General features: G+C 43.6%; 1 protein-coding gene across 2 annotated transcripts in view; it reads left to right on the forward strand.

Moving 5' to 3' along the window:
* LOC131741444 (general transcription factor II-I repeat domain-containing protein 2) overlaps positions 1–13,103 on the forward strand; it is a 52,663-nt gene that overhangs the window by 4,578 nt on the left and 34,982 nt on the right. The window contains exons 1-3 of one of the 2 annotated variants that reach the window (XM_067011899.1): positions 2,061–2,308; positions 4,065–4,168; positions 11,854–11,992. In XM_067011899.1, the coding sequence (XP_066868000.1) occupies positions 2,245–2,308; positions 4,065–4,168; positions 11,854–11,992 (307 nt within the window). In that variant the 5' untranslated portion in view covers positions 2,061–2,244. Of the gene's footprint in view, positions 1–2,060; positions 2,309–4,064; positions 4,169–11,853; positions 11,993–13,103 lie in introns of those variants that run through there. The other variant, XM_059038403.2, reaches the window with a different exon arrangement.

The raw sequence follows: 13,103 nt of genomic DNA on the forward strand, positions 1-13,103 counted from the left end.
GTCTTTTTTTTTTTTTAAACAGTGTTTGAATTAGTTAACTCTGAAAGACAATGGTCAAGAATATATTTCTTGGGCTTCCCTGGTGGCGCAGCGGTTGAGATTCCGCCTCCCGATGCAGGGGACACGGGTTCGTGCCCCGGTCCGGGAGGATCCCACGTGCCGCGGAGGGAGCGGCTGGGCCCGTGAGCCATGGCCGCTGAGCCTGCGCGTCCGGAGCCTGTGCTCCGCAGCGGGAGAGGCCACAGCAGTGAGAGGCCCAAAAAGAATATATTTCTTCATCACAGTTTTAAAAAACAGAAAGGTATTAAAGAGCTTGGTTCCAGGTTCTTCTTTAGAACAGTGCAAATTTACCCATGTGAGTCCTTTTTTAAAACAAATATTTGCTTTATTTTAGATAAAGATTGAACACATGTTCACTATATTTAAAAGCTTATTTAAAAATCTTTGTGAGATTTCTGTAACTTCCAACAGGAAAATTATTTTAATATTTCAACAAGTAATGCAGCTGACAACGTAAAGATAAAGAAAAGAAATTGGAGTGAAACTCTAGCTTTGCCAATAGATGTATTTTGCATAAATAAAAATTATTTCAAGTTGGACCTCTTAACAGGAAGTAATTTAATCAGAATTTCTTTTTTAAAAAATAAATTTATTTATTTATTTATTTTTGGCTGAGTTGGGTCATCGTTGCTGCTCCCAGGCTTTCTCTAGTTGCAGTGTGCGGGCTTCTCATTGCAGTGGCTTCTCTTGTTGTGGAGCACGGGCTGTACATGCGAGGGCTTCAGTAGTTGTGGCTCACAGGCTCTAGAGTGCAGGCTCAGTAGTTGTGGCCCACGGGCTCTAGAGTGCAGGCTCAGTAGTTGTGGCCCACGGGCTTAGTTGCTCTGCAGCATGTGGGATCTTCCTGTACCAGGGCTCTAACTCGTGTCTCCTGCATCGGCAGGTGGATTCTTAACCGCTAGCGCCACTAGGGAATCCCCCAATTCAGTGGTTTTTAATATGCGCATGGAGTTGGGCAGTCATCACCACAGTCAATGTCAGAACATTTTCATCACCCTGAAAAGAAACCCTGTACCTTTTAGCTACCCCACCTCCCAGCCCCTAAGCAACCACTAATCTACTTTCTGTCTCTATAGATTTCCCTATTCTGGACATTTAATATGCATAGACTCATGTAATATGTGGTTCCCTTGATTTTAAAACGAAGGGGCCCATAGAAGTTCAGAGGTGAAAGGAACCTTCATGGTAGATGACTGATTTAGAGTCTCCGTTCCTAGGGGAGGAGCCTGAGGGCCGCTGCCCACTGGAGTCCCGGAGCAGGTCCGTGGTCTGGGGAACCCACAGCCTGGCTTTCCTGGCTCCTGCTTCTGTGAGGACCATCCCATCATGCCTCATGCCCTGTAAGCGGGCATCAGCAGCCTGACCTCGTGTGTCCTCTGGTGTTCACTGTTAATGCCACTGTGTGATGGCAGTTTCCTTCTGGCAAAGGGAACAGGAGAGGATGCAGCCACCGGGTTAGGGGTGCAGGGAATGTTCCATGAACAGCGTTGACTAAGGACTATCCAGGAGGACTTCCCTGGTGATCCAGTGGCTAAGACTCTGCGCTCCCAATGCAGGGGGCCTGGGTTTGATCCCTGGTCAGGGAACTAGATCTCACATGCCACAACTAAAGATTCCACATGCTGCAACTAAAAAAAAGATCCTGCACGTGGCAACGAAGATCCCGTGTGCCGCAACTAAGACCTGACACAGCCAAATAAATATATATATATATATATATTTTTAAAAAGGACTATCCAGGGAAATGACCTCTTGGAACAGGCAAAGAGCAGTTCAGTGAATTTCTGTTGTAATCCAGATATAGCCGTTTCTAGAGACCAGAAAGCCCCAAACGAAATGCATCCTTCCCCATCAAGCCTGATGGGACTCAGTCCCCTCCGGCGTTCTTACCATCAAAGAAGTACTAAGATGCTCTTGAAAAGTTCTGGTAATGGAATTGGACCTCTCCTCGCCTGTGGCATCCCCACGGGCTGTTGGTATGGGGTCCCTCCCATTTCTTATCACACACTGAATGTGACTGACATCATAGCACATCTGCGGCAATTGAGGGTGAGAAGTGGAAACAGCAGTAGGCAGGAAGTTGCCCTGCGTCTGGCTTCTCATGGACAAACCGACATGTTTGTAACCTGAGAATACATCTGCTCCTTTTTCTCTGTCTGGGATAATAAAGGGAAAATAAGAATTATGAATGAAAATATTCTGAGCTCCCAAAGAATCCGGATAGGGCATGATCTAAGTGAAGAGTCTGGTAAGTGGCCAACATAGCGTGCCTTTGCTGTTTCATGCTCTGTGATACCCGTTTCTTCGGCCTGCTGTACTAAGTGATGGTCATGGAATCTAGAGGAAAGAGTTCCTAAGACTTCACACGTGTCCTTGGTGGTGCTGCTTGCTGCTTTTTCTGACTCCGGCTCTGTGGGAGTAGCGTCCTTGTTATGACAAACATTCACAAACTTCTGTCTGTTCTCAAATATGGGTGTGATAACAGGAAGAGCGTCAAAGTCTTGATATTAAGAGAATTATTTAAAAGCTTCAAATTGGGACTGCCCTGGCGGTCCAGTGGTTAGGATTCCACGCTTCCACTGCAGGGGGGCAGGGGTTCGATCCCTGGTCGGGGAACCAAGATCCTGCAAGCCTCATAGCGTGCCTAAAGAAATAAATATTTTTTTAAATAAATAAAATAAAATCTTCAAATTGAAGTATACTTCCTCACCTGTTCATGCCCAGGTCTTGCCTGTTAATTTATGTTCCTGGTATGATGTCACACTCTCATGTTCTATTTCATCATAGAGAAAGTTATAAAAAAATTTTAAGTCAAACAATTTGCATCCTAATGGCTCTGTACGTGCTAGTCTACGTTCTTTCTTTCTCAGGAAGACTTTGGCTCTGACTTAATAGATCCTCAAAGGTCCTCAGGTGTGTTCAAAAGATCTAGATAGATGAGTAGTTATATTTTTAGAATTCCTTTTCAGCCTGCTATATCCATCCAGATTGGCTAGCGTAGGCGAGAGTTAAAAACACCACCAGATTTTGGTGCATTCAAGGAGCAAGGATTTATTCCTTGCTTGCACTAGAGGTCTCTTGTGATTGGCTGTGGGTCTGTTCCACAGTTTCCTCAACCTGGAACCCAACCACATGGAACGTGGCAGATCCATTGCAGAGAAAGGAGTGTGGCAGGAACCTCTGCGTGCAAGTGATGTCACTTCCCTGACATCCTTGGCCAAGGCAAGGCACGCGGCCACATACCTTCAAGTGGGCAAGGAATCGAACCACGGGCTCTGAAAGAAACGTTCGCGAATATTTCTGAATCGGACCACTGTACTTCACCACTTCATCTTTAGGCTTCCTCCCACATACAGATTTATGTTGATCTGTTTATCTTTTGCTTACAAACATAATTAAGCCAGATACTGCAGGGGCAGGACACAATGACAAGTGCTTACACTGTATGCGCTAGTTCAAAGAACTCTTTTTACGGTGTTAGAGAAACTTTTTCAAAGAAACTTTTTAATGCTCACTTGATTTAGAGTTTGGGGAAAATTACAATGAGCTTTCCTGCAGAAGTCCTAGGAGAAAAAGGAAGGAAGGGATTTTCTCTTCCCATCTGTAATACACAAAGCCACTTCTCTCCTTTTCCTGTGTATGTGGACCAGAGTGTGGCGCCAGGCATGGTCATGATGAAACCTGACAAAACAGCACTGGATCAATAAAGGACCTGACCTTCCTTCCTCCTCGTCTGGGAGATAGTTAACGTGCCTCTCTAGCATAATACCTGAATTTATTTTATGAGAAGGTGATATCTAGGTTTAGTGGAAAATACACTATGGAAAGTTAGCATTGCTCTACAGAGGTCTTAGGCAAATCACTTACTGTCTCTAAGTGTTGGTTTCTTCATCTTTAACGGAAGGGTTGAACTAGGTCACCTGTGAAGACCCTCACAGCTCTAAACGTGTTGAGCAGGACACTGAATTTCTACCACTCACTTTCCTAATACTTCTCTTTCCTAGGGATCATGGCCCAAGTAGCAATGTCTACCCTGCCCATCACAAATGAGGAGTCCTCGGAGAGCAGGATGGTGGTGACGTTCCTCGTGTCTGCCCTTGAGTCCATGGTGAGATGGCTTTGCAGTTCTATAAAATGTCACGTGGTTGGATCACTGCCGAACGTCAGAACGGTGAAACACTTCACCGACACTTTTGATGTTCAGCTTCAGTGTTACATCCTATCTGTGTACACATATCCTTTTTTATAGGGGATGATGGGCTTGTCAGATAATTAAGAAAATTTTTTCTTACACTATGGATGGAATTGTATAAATGTAATCTCTCTAGATCTGAAAATTTACTGAAGGCACCTCCGTTACCTTGTTTGAGAATACTTTTTGTTTAAAGTCAAAGGTAAATGAATAATCCAGGGGCTTCCCTGGTGGTGCAGTGGTTGAGAATCTACCTGCCAATGCAGGGTACATGGGTTCAAGCCCTGGTGCAGGAGGATCCCACACGCCACGGAGCAACTAAGCCCATGCGCCACAGCTCCTGAGCCCGCGTGCCACAACTACCGAAGCCAGCGCGCCTAGAGCCCGTGCTCCGCAACAAGAGAAGCCACCCCAATGAGAGGCCCGCGCACCGCAACGAAGAGTAGCCCCCGCTTGCCGCAACGAAGACCCGACACAGCCATAAATAAATAAAATAAATTTTTTACAAAATTAATAATCCATTGATATGCATCTATTTACATCCAAAGTGTAAAATTTACCTTGTGGGTGAAAATTTGAGGGGAGATTTACATAACCTCAAAGCATCTGATCACAAGATACGTATTGATTAAAAAACGGAACATCAGTAACTTTATAAAAGTAGAGAAACCTGACAGCCACCCCCTTAATCAAGTGACCAAGGGGAACATCAGCTGTAATGGGACAGAGGGGCCTCCCGAGCTTCCTGGCAGGAGGAACCGTGCAGGAGCAGCACGTTGTCCTGGCATTCCTGCCTCTAAGGAGGGAGCATAGGGCAAACCCACATGTAGGGACACCCTACAGCATAACTGGGCCGCGCTTCCACAGGTGTCAGTCTCATGAAGGATAGAGACGGAGATCTGTCTGTTCCAGATGGAAGGAGGCTGGAGAGACAGGACAGCCAATAGAAAGTGCGACCCTGGATTGGATCCTGGACCAGAAAAAAATCTAGAGACAGATTTACTTTTTCTATAAAGAGCATTATTGGGTCAATTGGCAAAATACCAAACGCACAGGTAACTCACTCACATACACACATGCATACCTAGACCCATCATATTTAAACTGTAGAAAACCAACTATAAAGAGAAAATTTTAAAGCAACTTATGGTAAACTGAATAACGGCCCCCAAAGATGTCCTGTCCTCATCCCCAGAGCCTGTGAACGTTACCTTATCTGGCAAAAGGAAGTTTACAGATGTGACTAAGCTAAGGATCTTGAGATGGGAGATTATCCTCGATTATCTGAGGGTAAATAAACATGTTAAAAAAAAACCACACAGACAAACCCTGGAATGAATTTTTTTTAAAGCATCAGATCTATTTGAAAAGAACTAGAAATATCTTACCCCAGAACTGACCACATTCCTTCTTTTGACAAATATTCATGAAGCAGCCTCCTGTATGTCAAGGTCTTCTAGGTGCTGGGGCCAGAAGACTTGAGAAGACAGATAAGGTCCCCCTCACATAGATTTCATGTTCTATTTGGGGAGACAGACAATAAACAAACTCTGCATGTATGTGTGTTTGTATCAGTAAATATAATAAATATAATATTATTTTAAAACGAGGGTCAGGGGGAGTTCCCTGGCAGTCCAGTGGCTAAGACTCTGCATTCCCAATGCAGGGGGCCTGGGTTCGATCCCTGGTCAGGGAACTAGATCCCACACACATGCCACAACTAAAGATCCCACATGCCACAACTAAGATCTGGCACAGCCAAGTAAATAAATATTTTTTTAAAAAATAATTAATAAAACAAGGGTCAGAAAACAGAGGTTTAGGGGAGAGAACAGATAGTTAAGGGGGATGGTCTGGGGGAAATTCTCTGGGCAGTTGCCCTTTAGGCAAAGACCTAGATGAAGTGAGGAAGTGAGTCAGGCCAGTATCTGGGGAGAGAGTGTTCAAAGCACCGAGAACAGCTTGTGCAAAGGCCCCTTGGCAGGAACAAGTTCGCTGTTTTCAAGGAATATCAAGAAGTCCAGTAACACTGGAGCAGAGTGAGGAAAGAAGATGTGGTCAGAGGTCAAGTACAAGAGGCCGCGACTTCCCTTGCAGTCCAGTGGTTAAGACTCCGCGCTCCCAATGCCAGGGGTCACAGGCTCAGCCCCTGGTCAGGGGAACTAATATCCCGCATGTCACACGGTGCAGCCAAAAAAAAAAGGCAGCTAGTGACCAGATCGTATCAAGACTGGGACTTTTTCCCTCAGGTAGTGGGAAGGCACTGGAAGGTTTTGAGCAAAGGGGTGACGGCAGTGGCGGGGGGTGCTTGTGTAAACAGTCAATGACTGTGGAACCCGAGTGGAAGCAGGGAGACCAGGTTGCAGGCTGTGGTTCACGTGGGAGGTTTTGGTGGCCTGGACTAGGGTGGGGGTGGCGGAGGTAAGAAGCGATGGGACCACAAAGATCTGATGAAGGTAGAGTTGCTAGGACTTACCGACGCATTGGATGTGAACTATGACATTTTCTTGAGAAAATCAAGTTTTGTGTGTGGGTGGTAGGATATATATATATATATATATATATATATATATATATATATACGTGACTTAACATCTACCATCTTCACCATTTTTAAGTGTACAGTTCAGTGGCATTAAGTACATTCACACTGTTGTGTGACCCGCACCACCGCCCATCTCCAGAACTTTTTCATCTTCTTAAACTGAAACTCTGCCCTCATTAAACCGTTATACTCACTCACCCCTTCCTCAAGCCTTCAGAAACTGAGGTGTGTGTGTGTGTGTATGTGTGTGTGTGTGTGTGTGTTTTAATAAAATGTTATCGTATTTAGGAATACTTTTACTATTTACAGAAAAGCTGGAGAATTCCCTGGTGGTCTAGTGGTTAGGACTCTGTGCGTTCACGGCAGGGGGCCCGGGTTCGATCCCTGGTTGGGGAACTAAGATCCCACAAGCCGCGTGGCCTGGCCAAAAACATAAATAAATAAATAAAAGCTGTAAAGATCATACGGAGAGTCCCCACACACTCCTCACCCCTAACTTACATAACTGTGGTACGTTATACGTAACTATGGTACATTTGCCGAAACTAATAGATCAATACCGTACATCACTATTGACCAACTCCAGACTTCACTCAAATTTCATCAGCTTTTCCACTGATGTCCTTTTTCTGCTCCAGGCTCCACCCTGTGATCTCACATGGCATTTAGTCATCCTGTCCTGTTAGGCTCCTCTGATCTGTGACAGTTTCTCAATCTCCTCTTAGTTTTGATGACTTTGACAGTTCTGCAGAGTTCCGGTCAGGAATTTTATGGCATCTCCTTCCGTTTGGGTTTCTCGGATGTCGCCCTCCTGTTTAGACCAGGGTTATGGAGTTTTGGAAAGAAGACCGGAGGGAGAGGTGAGATGCCTCATCCTGTCATCACATCGCATCAGGGGTGCGTGGCATCAGCGTGTCACTGGTGAGGCTCTCCTGGATCACTGGGTCAGGGTGGCGCGATGGTTCATTTTGTGCGTCAACTTGCTGGTTGAAGAACATTTCTGGGTGTATCTGTGAGGGTGTTTGGGGCAAAGATTAGCGTTTGAATTGGTGAGCTGGGTAAAGTAGGTGGCCCTCCCCAGCGTGGGTGGGCACCGGCCAATCCATTGAGGGCCTGAATGGAACAAAAAGACGGAAGGAGGCTGAGTTTGCTCTCCACCTGACTGCGTGAGCTGGGACGTCCATCTTCCCCGGCCCTCGCGCTCCTGGTTCTCAGGCCTTCAGACTCGGGCTGGAATCTACATCGGGGGTCCCCAGCCCTCAGGCCTTTGAACAACACCACTGGCTTTCCTGGGTCTCCACCTTGAAGATGGTGGGACTTAGCTTCTGTTATCACGAGAGCCAATTCCTTATGATAAATCTCATTATATGTACATATGTAATCTCAGTGTTATATATATGTGTATATTATACATAATTATTTAACACTGTGATTACATTTATATATATAAAAATCTCCTATTGATTGTTTCTTGGGAGGACTCTAGTATAAGTAGTGTTGGCCACGTTTCTCCATTGTCAAGTTACTGTTTCTTTTCTTCTCCAAGTCCTGTTCTTGGGAATCAGGTCACTAAGGCCAGCCCGCAATGATTCTCGGTGCTTGTCATGGTCAGGTGATGTGGCCTTTCTCACAGGGCTGGTGGGAGTGTGAGCCCCTCTGAAATGCTATTTGTAATGTTTCAAGAATCTTAAAAGAATTTATACCCTTTGAGTCAGGTGTGTCACTGACATGATTCCAGCCCATGGAAATAAACGTGTACGGAAATGTTTACATCCTTGGAATTTTTTTTTTTTTTTGCGGTATAATTGACATCCAACTCGGATGTTTATTGTAGTGTTATTTGTGACAGGAAAATAACTTCAGTTATGTTACGGTTAAACTATGGCATATACATAGGATAGAATATTATATATTCATTCAAAAATCATTTTTCAGGATTATAATTGCTCAGAAATAATAAAAAGTAAATAAAGCAGAATGCCAACCTATATACAGTAGTATGTTTCTAATTTTGTTTTTAAAAATTGTGTGTGCATATTTTAAAATGTGAATAGTGGGTAATTTTGGGTAATGGAATTAGAAGTGATTTCTTTTTCTGTGTACTTTTCTGTATCTGCTAAAATTTTTGTCACAGCATATATCATAATGAGAAAAAAATGCTTTTAAAAAGATATTTTCTACCAATGATGACCTAAGTAAGACTAAAGATTGATAACTTCACCTAATACCAGATTCTATACTTTAGATAAAGAGCTGAACTTTTGGTTCATTTGACACAGAGATGGATTTGCCGTGAAGTTAATGGAGCTTAAAAGCTTCTGGGCACCTCCCTTGCACTGGCCACTTCCATGGTCTTGGGGGATCCTAGCAACACATGCACATATGTTTTTGTAAAATTTGCTAAAGTGAGATCTTTTAACCACATCAGTTAAGGTTGCTGTCTCCTATTCTGCCTTCCTCTTTCTGTCACAAGCCCTGTGTTAACTTCCTGTTGCTGCTATAACAAATTACACAAACTTAGAGGCTTTAAACATCACACATTTATCTGACAACGGTTCTGGAGTTCAGAAGGCAGAAAGTGGGTTTTACAGAGCTAAAATCAAGGTGTCAACAGGCTGTATTCCTTCTGGAGGCTCCCAGGGAGAAACTGTGGCTTGCCCTTTCCAGCTTCTCGGGCTGGAATTCCTTGACTTGTGGTTCCTTCCAGCAAGGGCACCAATGTGCCCTTGGATTCCCTTGTCATCCCCTTCTGCCTCCTCCTTTTTATACTAGGATCCTTGTGTTTTTCATTAGGGGACCCTTGTGGCCCCACTCCCACCAGATAATCATCAAGATAATCTCATCTCAGGCTTCCCTGGTGGCGCAGTGGTTAAGAATCCACCTGCCAATGCAGGGGACACGGGTTCGAGCCCTGGTCCGGGAAGATCCCACATGCCGCGGAGCAACTAAGTCCGTGGGCCACAACTACTGAGCCCGCGTGCCACAACTACTGAAGCCCGCGTGCCTAGAGCCCGTGCTCTGCAACAAGAGAAGCCACTGCAATGAGAAGCCCACACACAGCAACAAAGACCCAAGGCAGCCAAAAATAAATAAATAAATAAAAAACTTTCATTAAAAAAAAAAGATAATCTCATCTCAAGATCTTAACTGTAACCACATCTGCAAAGTCCCTTTTGCCTGTAAGGTAACATAACAGGCTCTGGGGATTAGGACATGGACATCTTTAGGGGCCATTATTCTGCCCCCATAAGCCGCTGTGTCAGGTGATGTCTGAGCGGAGATGGGCATTTTGGGGGTCTCAAGAAGGGGAAGCTGGGTTGGAGATTACATTTAGTTTTAGTTTAGTGGTAAGTATTATGTGGCTTGATGTTATTTCTGTGTCTGGGTAAATTATTGCTAGATGTCCTGGTATAGGAATGGTTTCCAGGAATAATCCGATGGTTGACAGTCAACTCTTCTGGTAACTCGACATCAAAGGACAAGACCCGAGGTCATATTGTGGTGTGAACATGTTCCCAACTCCAAAAGTATGTGGGTAGTAGAGGAGAAACAAGGTTTTAAATGTACAGAGCCAGAAGCTAGTCTGTGGAAAATTCTTCCAGTCATTAAATGGGTGTCATTGTCAACAGAGGATTTGTTTTTCATCTATACGTTGTCAAAACGGAAGTTCCCTCTGGTCAGGAAGATACTCAGTAACGTAGCGTATTCAGTTATAAATACACCAAACATTCTTTTAAATTGTTGAAAGGAACCACACAAAGTAGAATTTATCAGACTTCTTGTCTGTGGGGGATAGACCTGTAGCACCACGTAGAACGGCAAGTGTGTCTGTGGTATGAATTTTCATGTTTCATTCATCCTTATCATCAATAATAAAAAGGTAATCAGTCACGTTGGAGGAAATATTAAATTATCTCTATTCTCTCCGTAGAAAATGATATTATGAAATTGTTGTCACAGGAAGAGGCAAAGAGTCTGCAGCCAAAGATGTAGGGCAAAAAGGCACATGAGACAGGCGTGTCAGGTGTCAGGCGGTCAAGATTCTGCACTCAGTTCCAACATGGGTGTTTTTCCCCACACTAACAAGTAATTCTTAGACACCAGCTGGGTGTCCTACCATTCACCTCAATCCTGACACTATTTACCTAGAGAGAGCATCAGATTCCACAGGTTAAGGGCTCAGTCCTACAAGACTGTCTTCCCTACCCCTCCCCCAACTTCAGACGCCATTGGCAAGCCCACACCGTCACCTGTGCTGCTGACCAACCCGCTATAGATTGGAGGGTCCCACGTCCCCTTCCTCGGGTTCAATTAATTTGCTAGAGCTGCTCACAGAACTCAGAGAAGCATTTGATTTGCTAGATTACCGGTTTGTTATCAAAGGATATATATAACTCAAGGACAGCAAGCTGGGAGAGATGTACAAAGCAAGGTGTGGGGAAAGGGGAACAGAGCTTCCATGCCCTCTCCAGGTGCACCACTCTCCCTAAAGCTCCACTTGTTCATCAATCCTTTTGTCTTTTGGGGTTTGCCTGGAGGCTTCATTACCTAGGGACGATGGATTAAACCACTGGCCATTGATTCAATCTCCAGCCCCTCTCCCCTCCCCAGAGGTCAGGGGGGTGGAACTGAAAGTTCCCACCTTCTAATCACCTGGTTGGTTTTCCCAACAGCCCGCCCCCATCCTTAGGCTGGTCCCAAAGTCACCTCATTAACAAAGCAAAAGACACCTTTATCTGGCTCTTAGAAAATTCCAAGGGTTTTAGGAGCTTTGTGCCGGAAACAGTGGAAGACGACCAAATATACATTTCTTATTATAAATCACAAACATCATCACAGGTGCTGAATAAAAATCTTCTCGTGGTTTTATGATGTTAATGGTATTTGCTTGATAAAATTTGTTTTGTTTTTTTCTTGGTGGTTTTTCTCATTCTAAAGAAATATTTGTTTTGTACCTAATTTTGTACTTTTTTTCTTAAGGCAGACCTCTCAGGCCCCACAAAAATCCAGATCTGCCCTTGTAGATAACATTTCATTCTTTTTTTTTCCATTTCAGTGTAAAGAACTGGCCAAGTCCAAGGCGGAAGTGGCCTGCATTGCAATGTATGAAACAGACGTGTTTGTCGTTGGAACAGAGAAAGGACGTGCTTTTATCAATGCCAGAACGGATTTGCAGAAGGATTTTGCAAAATACTGTAGGTGTTAACAATTTTATCCTTTGTATTCATAAATCTTAGAATATTGGCAGGCAAGATTTATTATTTTCTTCTAAGATGTCATAAGCTTTATCCTAAAAATGGTCTGACACATCCCTTTGACTTAGCAAAACACTGAGTCCAAGAAACACGGTCAATGTATTTTACACTGTATCCTCAGCAGGGCCCTGGTTTTGTAGAATACATTTGAAGAACATAGATGAAACTGTCTTTCATTCCTAAAATAAAACTAAATTGAACAAAAATACTCTTATTTTACTCCTTCCCAAAGGAAAGGGAAAAACTCCTTCAAGGCCTATTCGGTTTTTCTTTCAGTTAATAACCATTATACTCCTTTGTGGGTTTTTTTGGGGTTTTTTTGTTGTTGTTTTTACTGTGGGACTTTCAGAGCCTTCAATGTGCCAGTATGTGTTACAAGGAGCATTAGTGAGCATATGTGGTCATCTGTGAGCTAAACTAGTCTAGTGCATTAGTGAGCATATGTGGTCATCTGTGAGCTAAACTAGTCTAGTGTGTTAAAACCTACATGCTGTATAATGATTATCTCTACCACTGTAGGTCATCTGCCAGGTATTGAATTAGCAATTTTATATTCCCTGGAACCAAGAAAAGAACAACAAAAAAAGTTTATCAGAGGGTATATTTGTGTGTGTGTGTGTGTGTGTGTAGGGGGATATGGGTATAGATATATAGATGTCTCCAAGGGTTGGCAAAGGATGTATATATCCTCTCTATATATGTATTCAGTTGACCCTTGAACAATATGGGTTTGAAATGCACAGGTCCATATATATTTGGAATTTTTTCAATAGTAAATACTACAGTACCACAACATCTGTGGTTAGTTGAATCCACAAATGAGGAACCGTGGATACGGAGGAAGCGTGGATACTGAAGGCCGAATAAATTATACACAGATTTTCACCAGCACCCCTAACCCTCATGTTGTTCAAGGGCCAACTGTATACCATTTTACTACAAAACTGTAAAAGATCATATATATATAAGAGAGGATGATTGATTCGGATTGACTTTTAAGACCAAACTTAGGGTCTCTACTATCAAGACGATTAAAAAAATGAAGCAATCT

Source organism: Kogia breviceps, chromosome 14, assembly GCF_026419965.1.
Source record: "Kogia breviceps isolate mKogBre1 chromosome 14, mKogBre1 haplotype 1, whole genome shotgun sequence".
NCBI lineage: Eukaryota > Metazoa > Chordata > Mammalia > Artiodactyla > Physeteridae > Kogia > Kogia breviceps.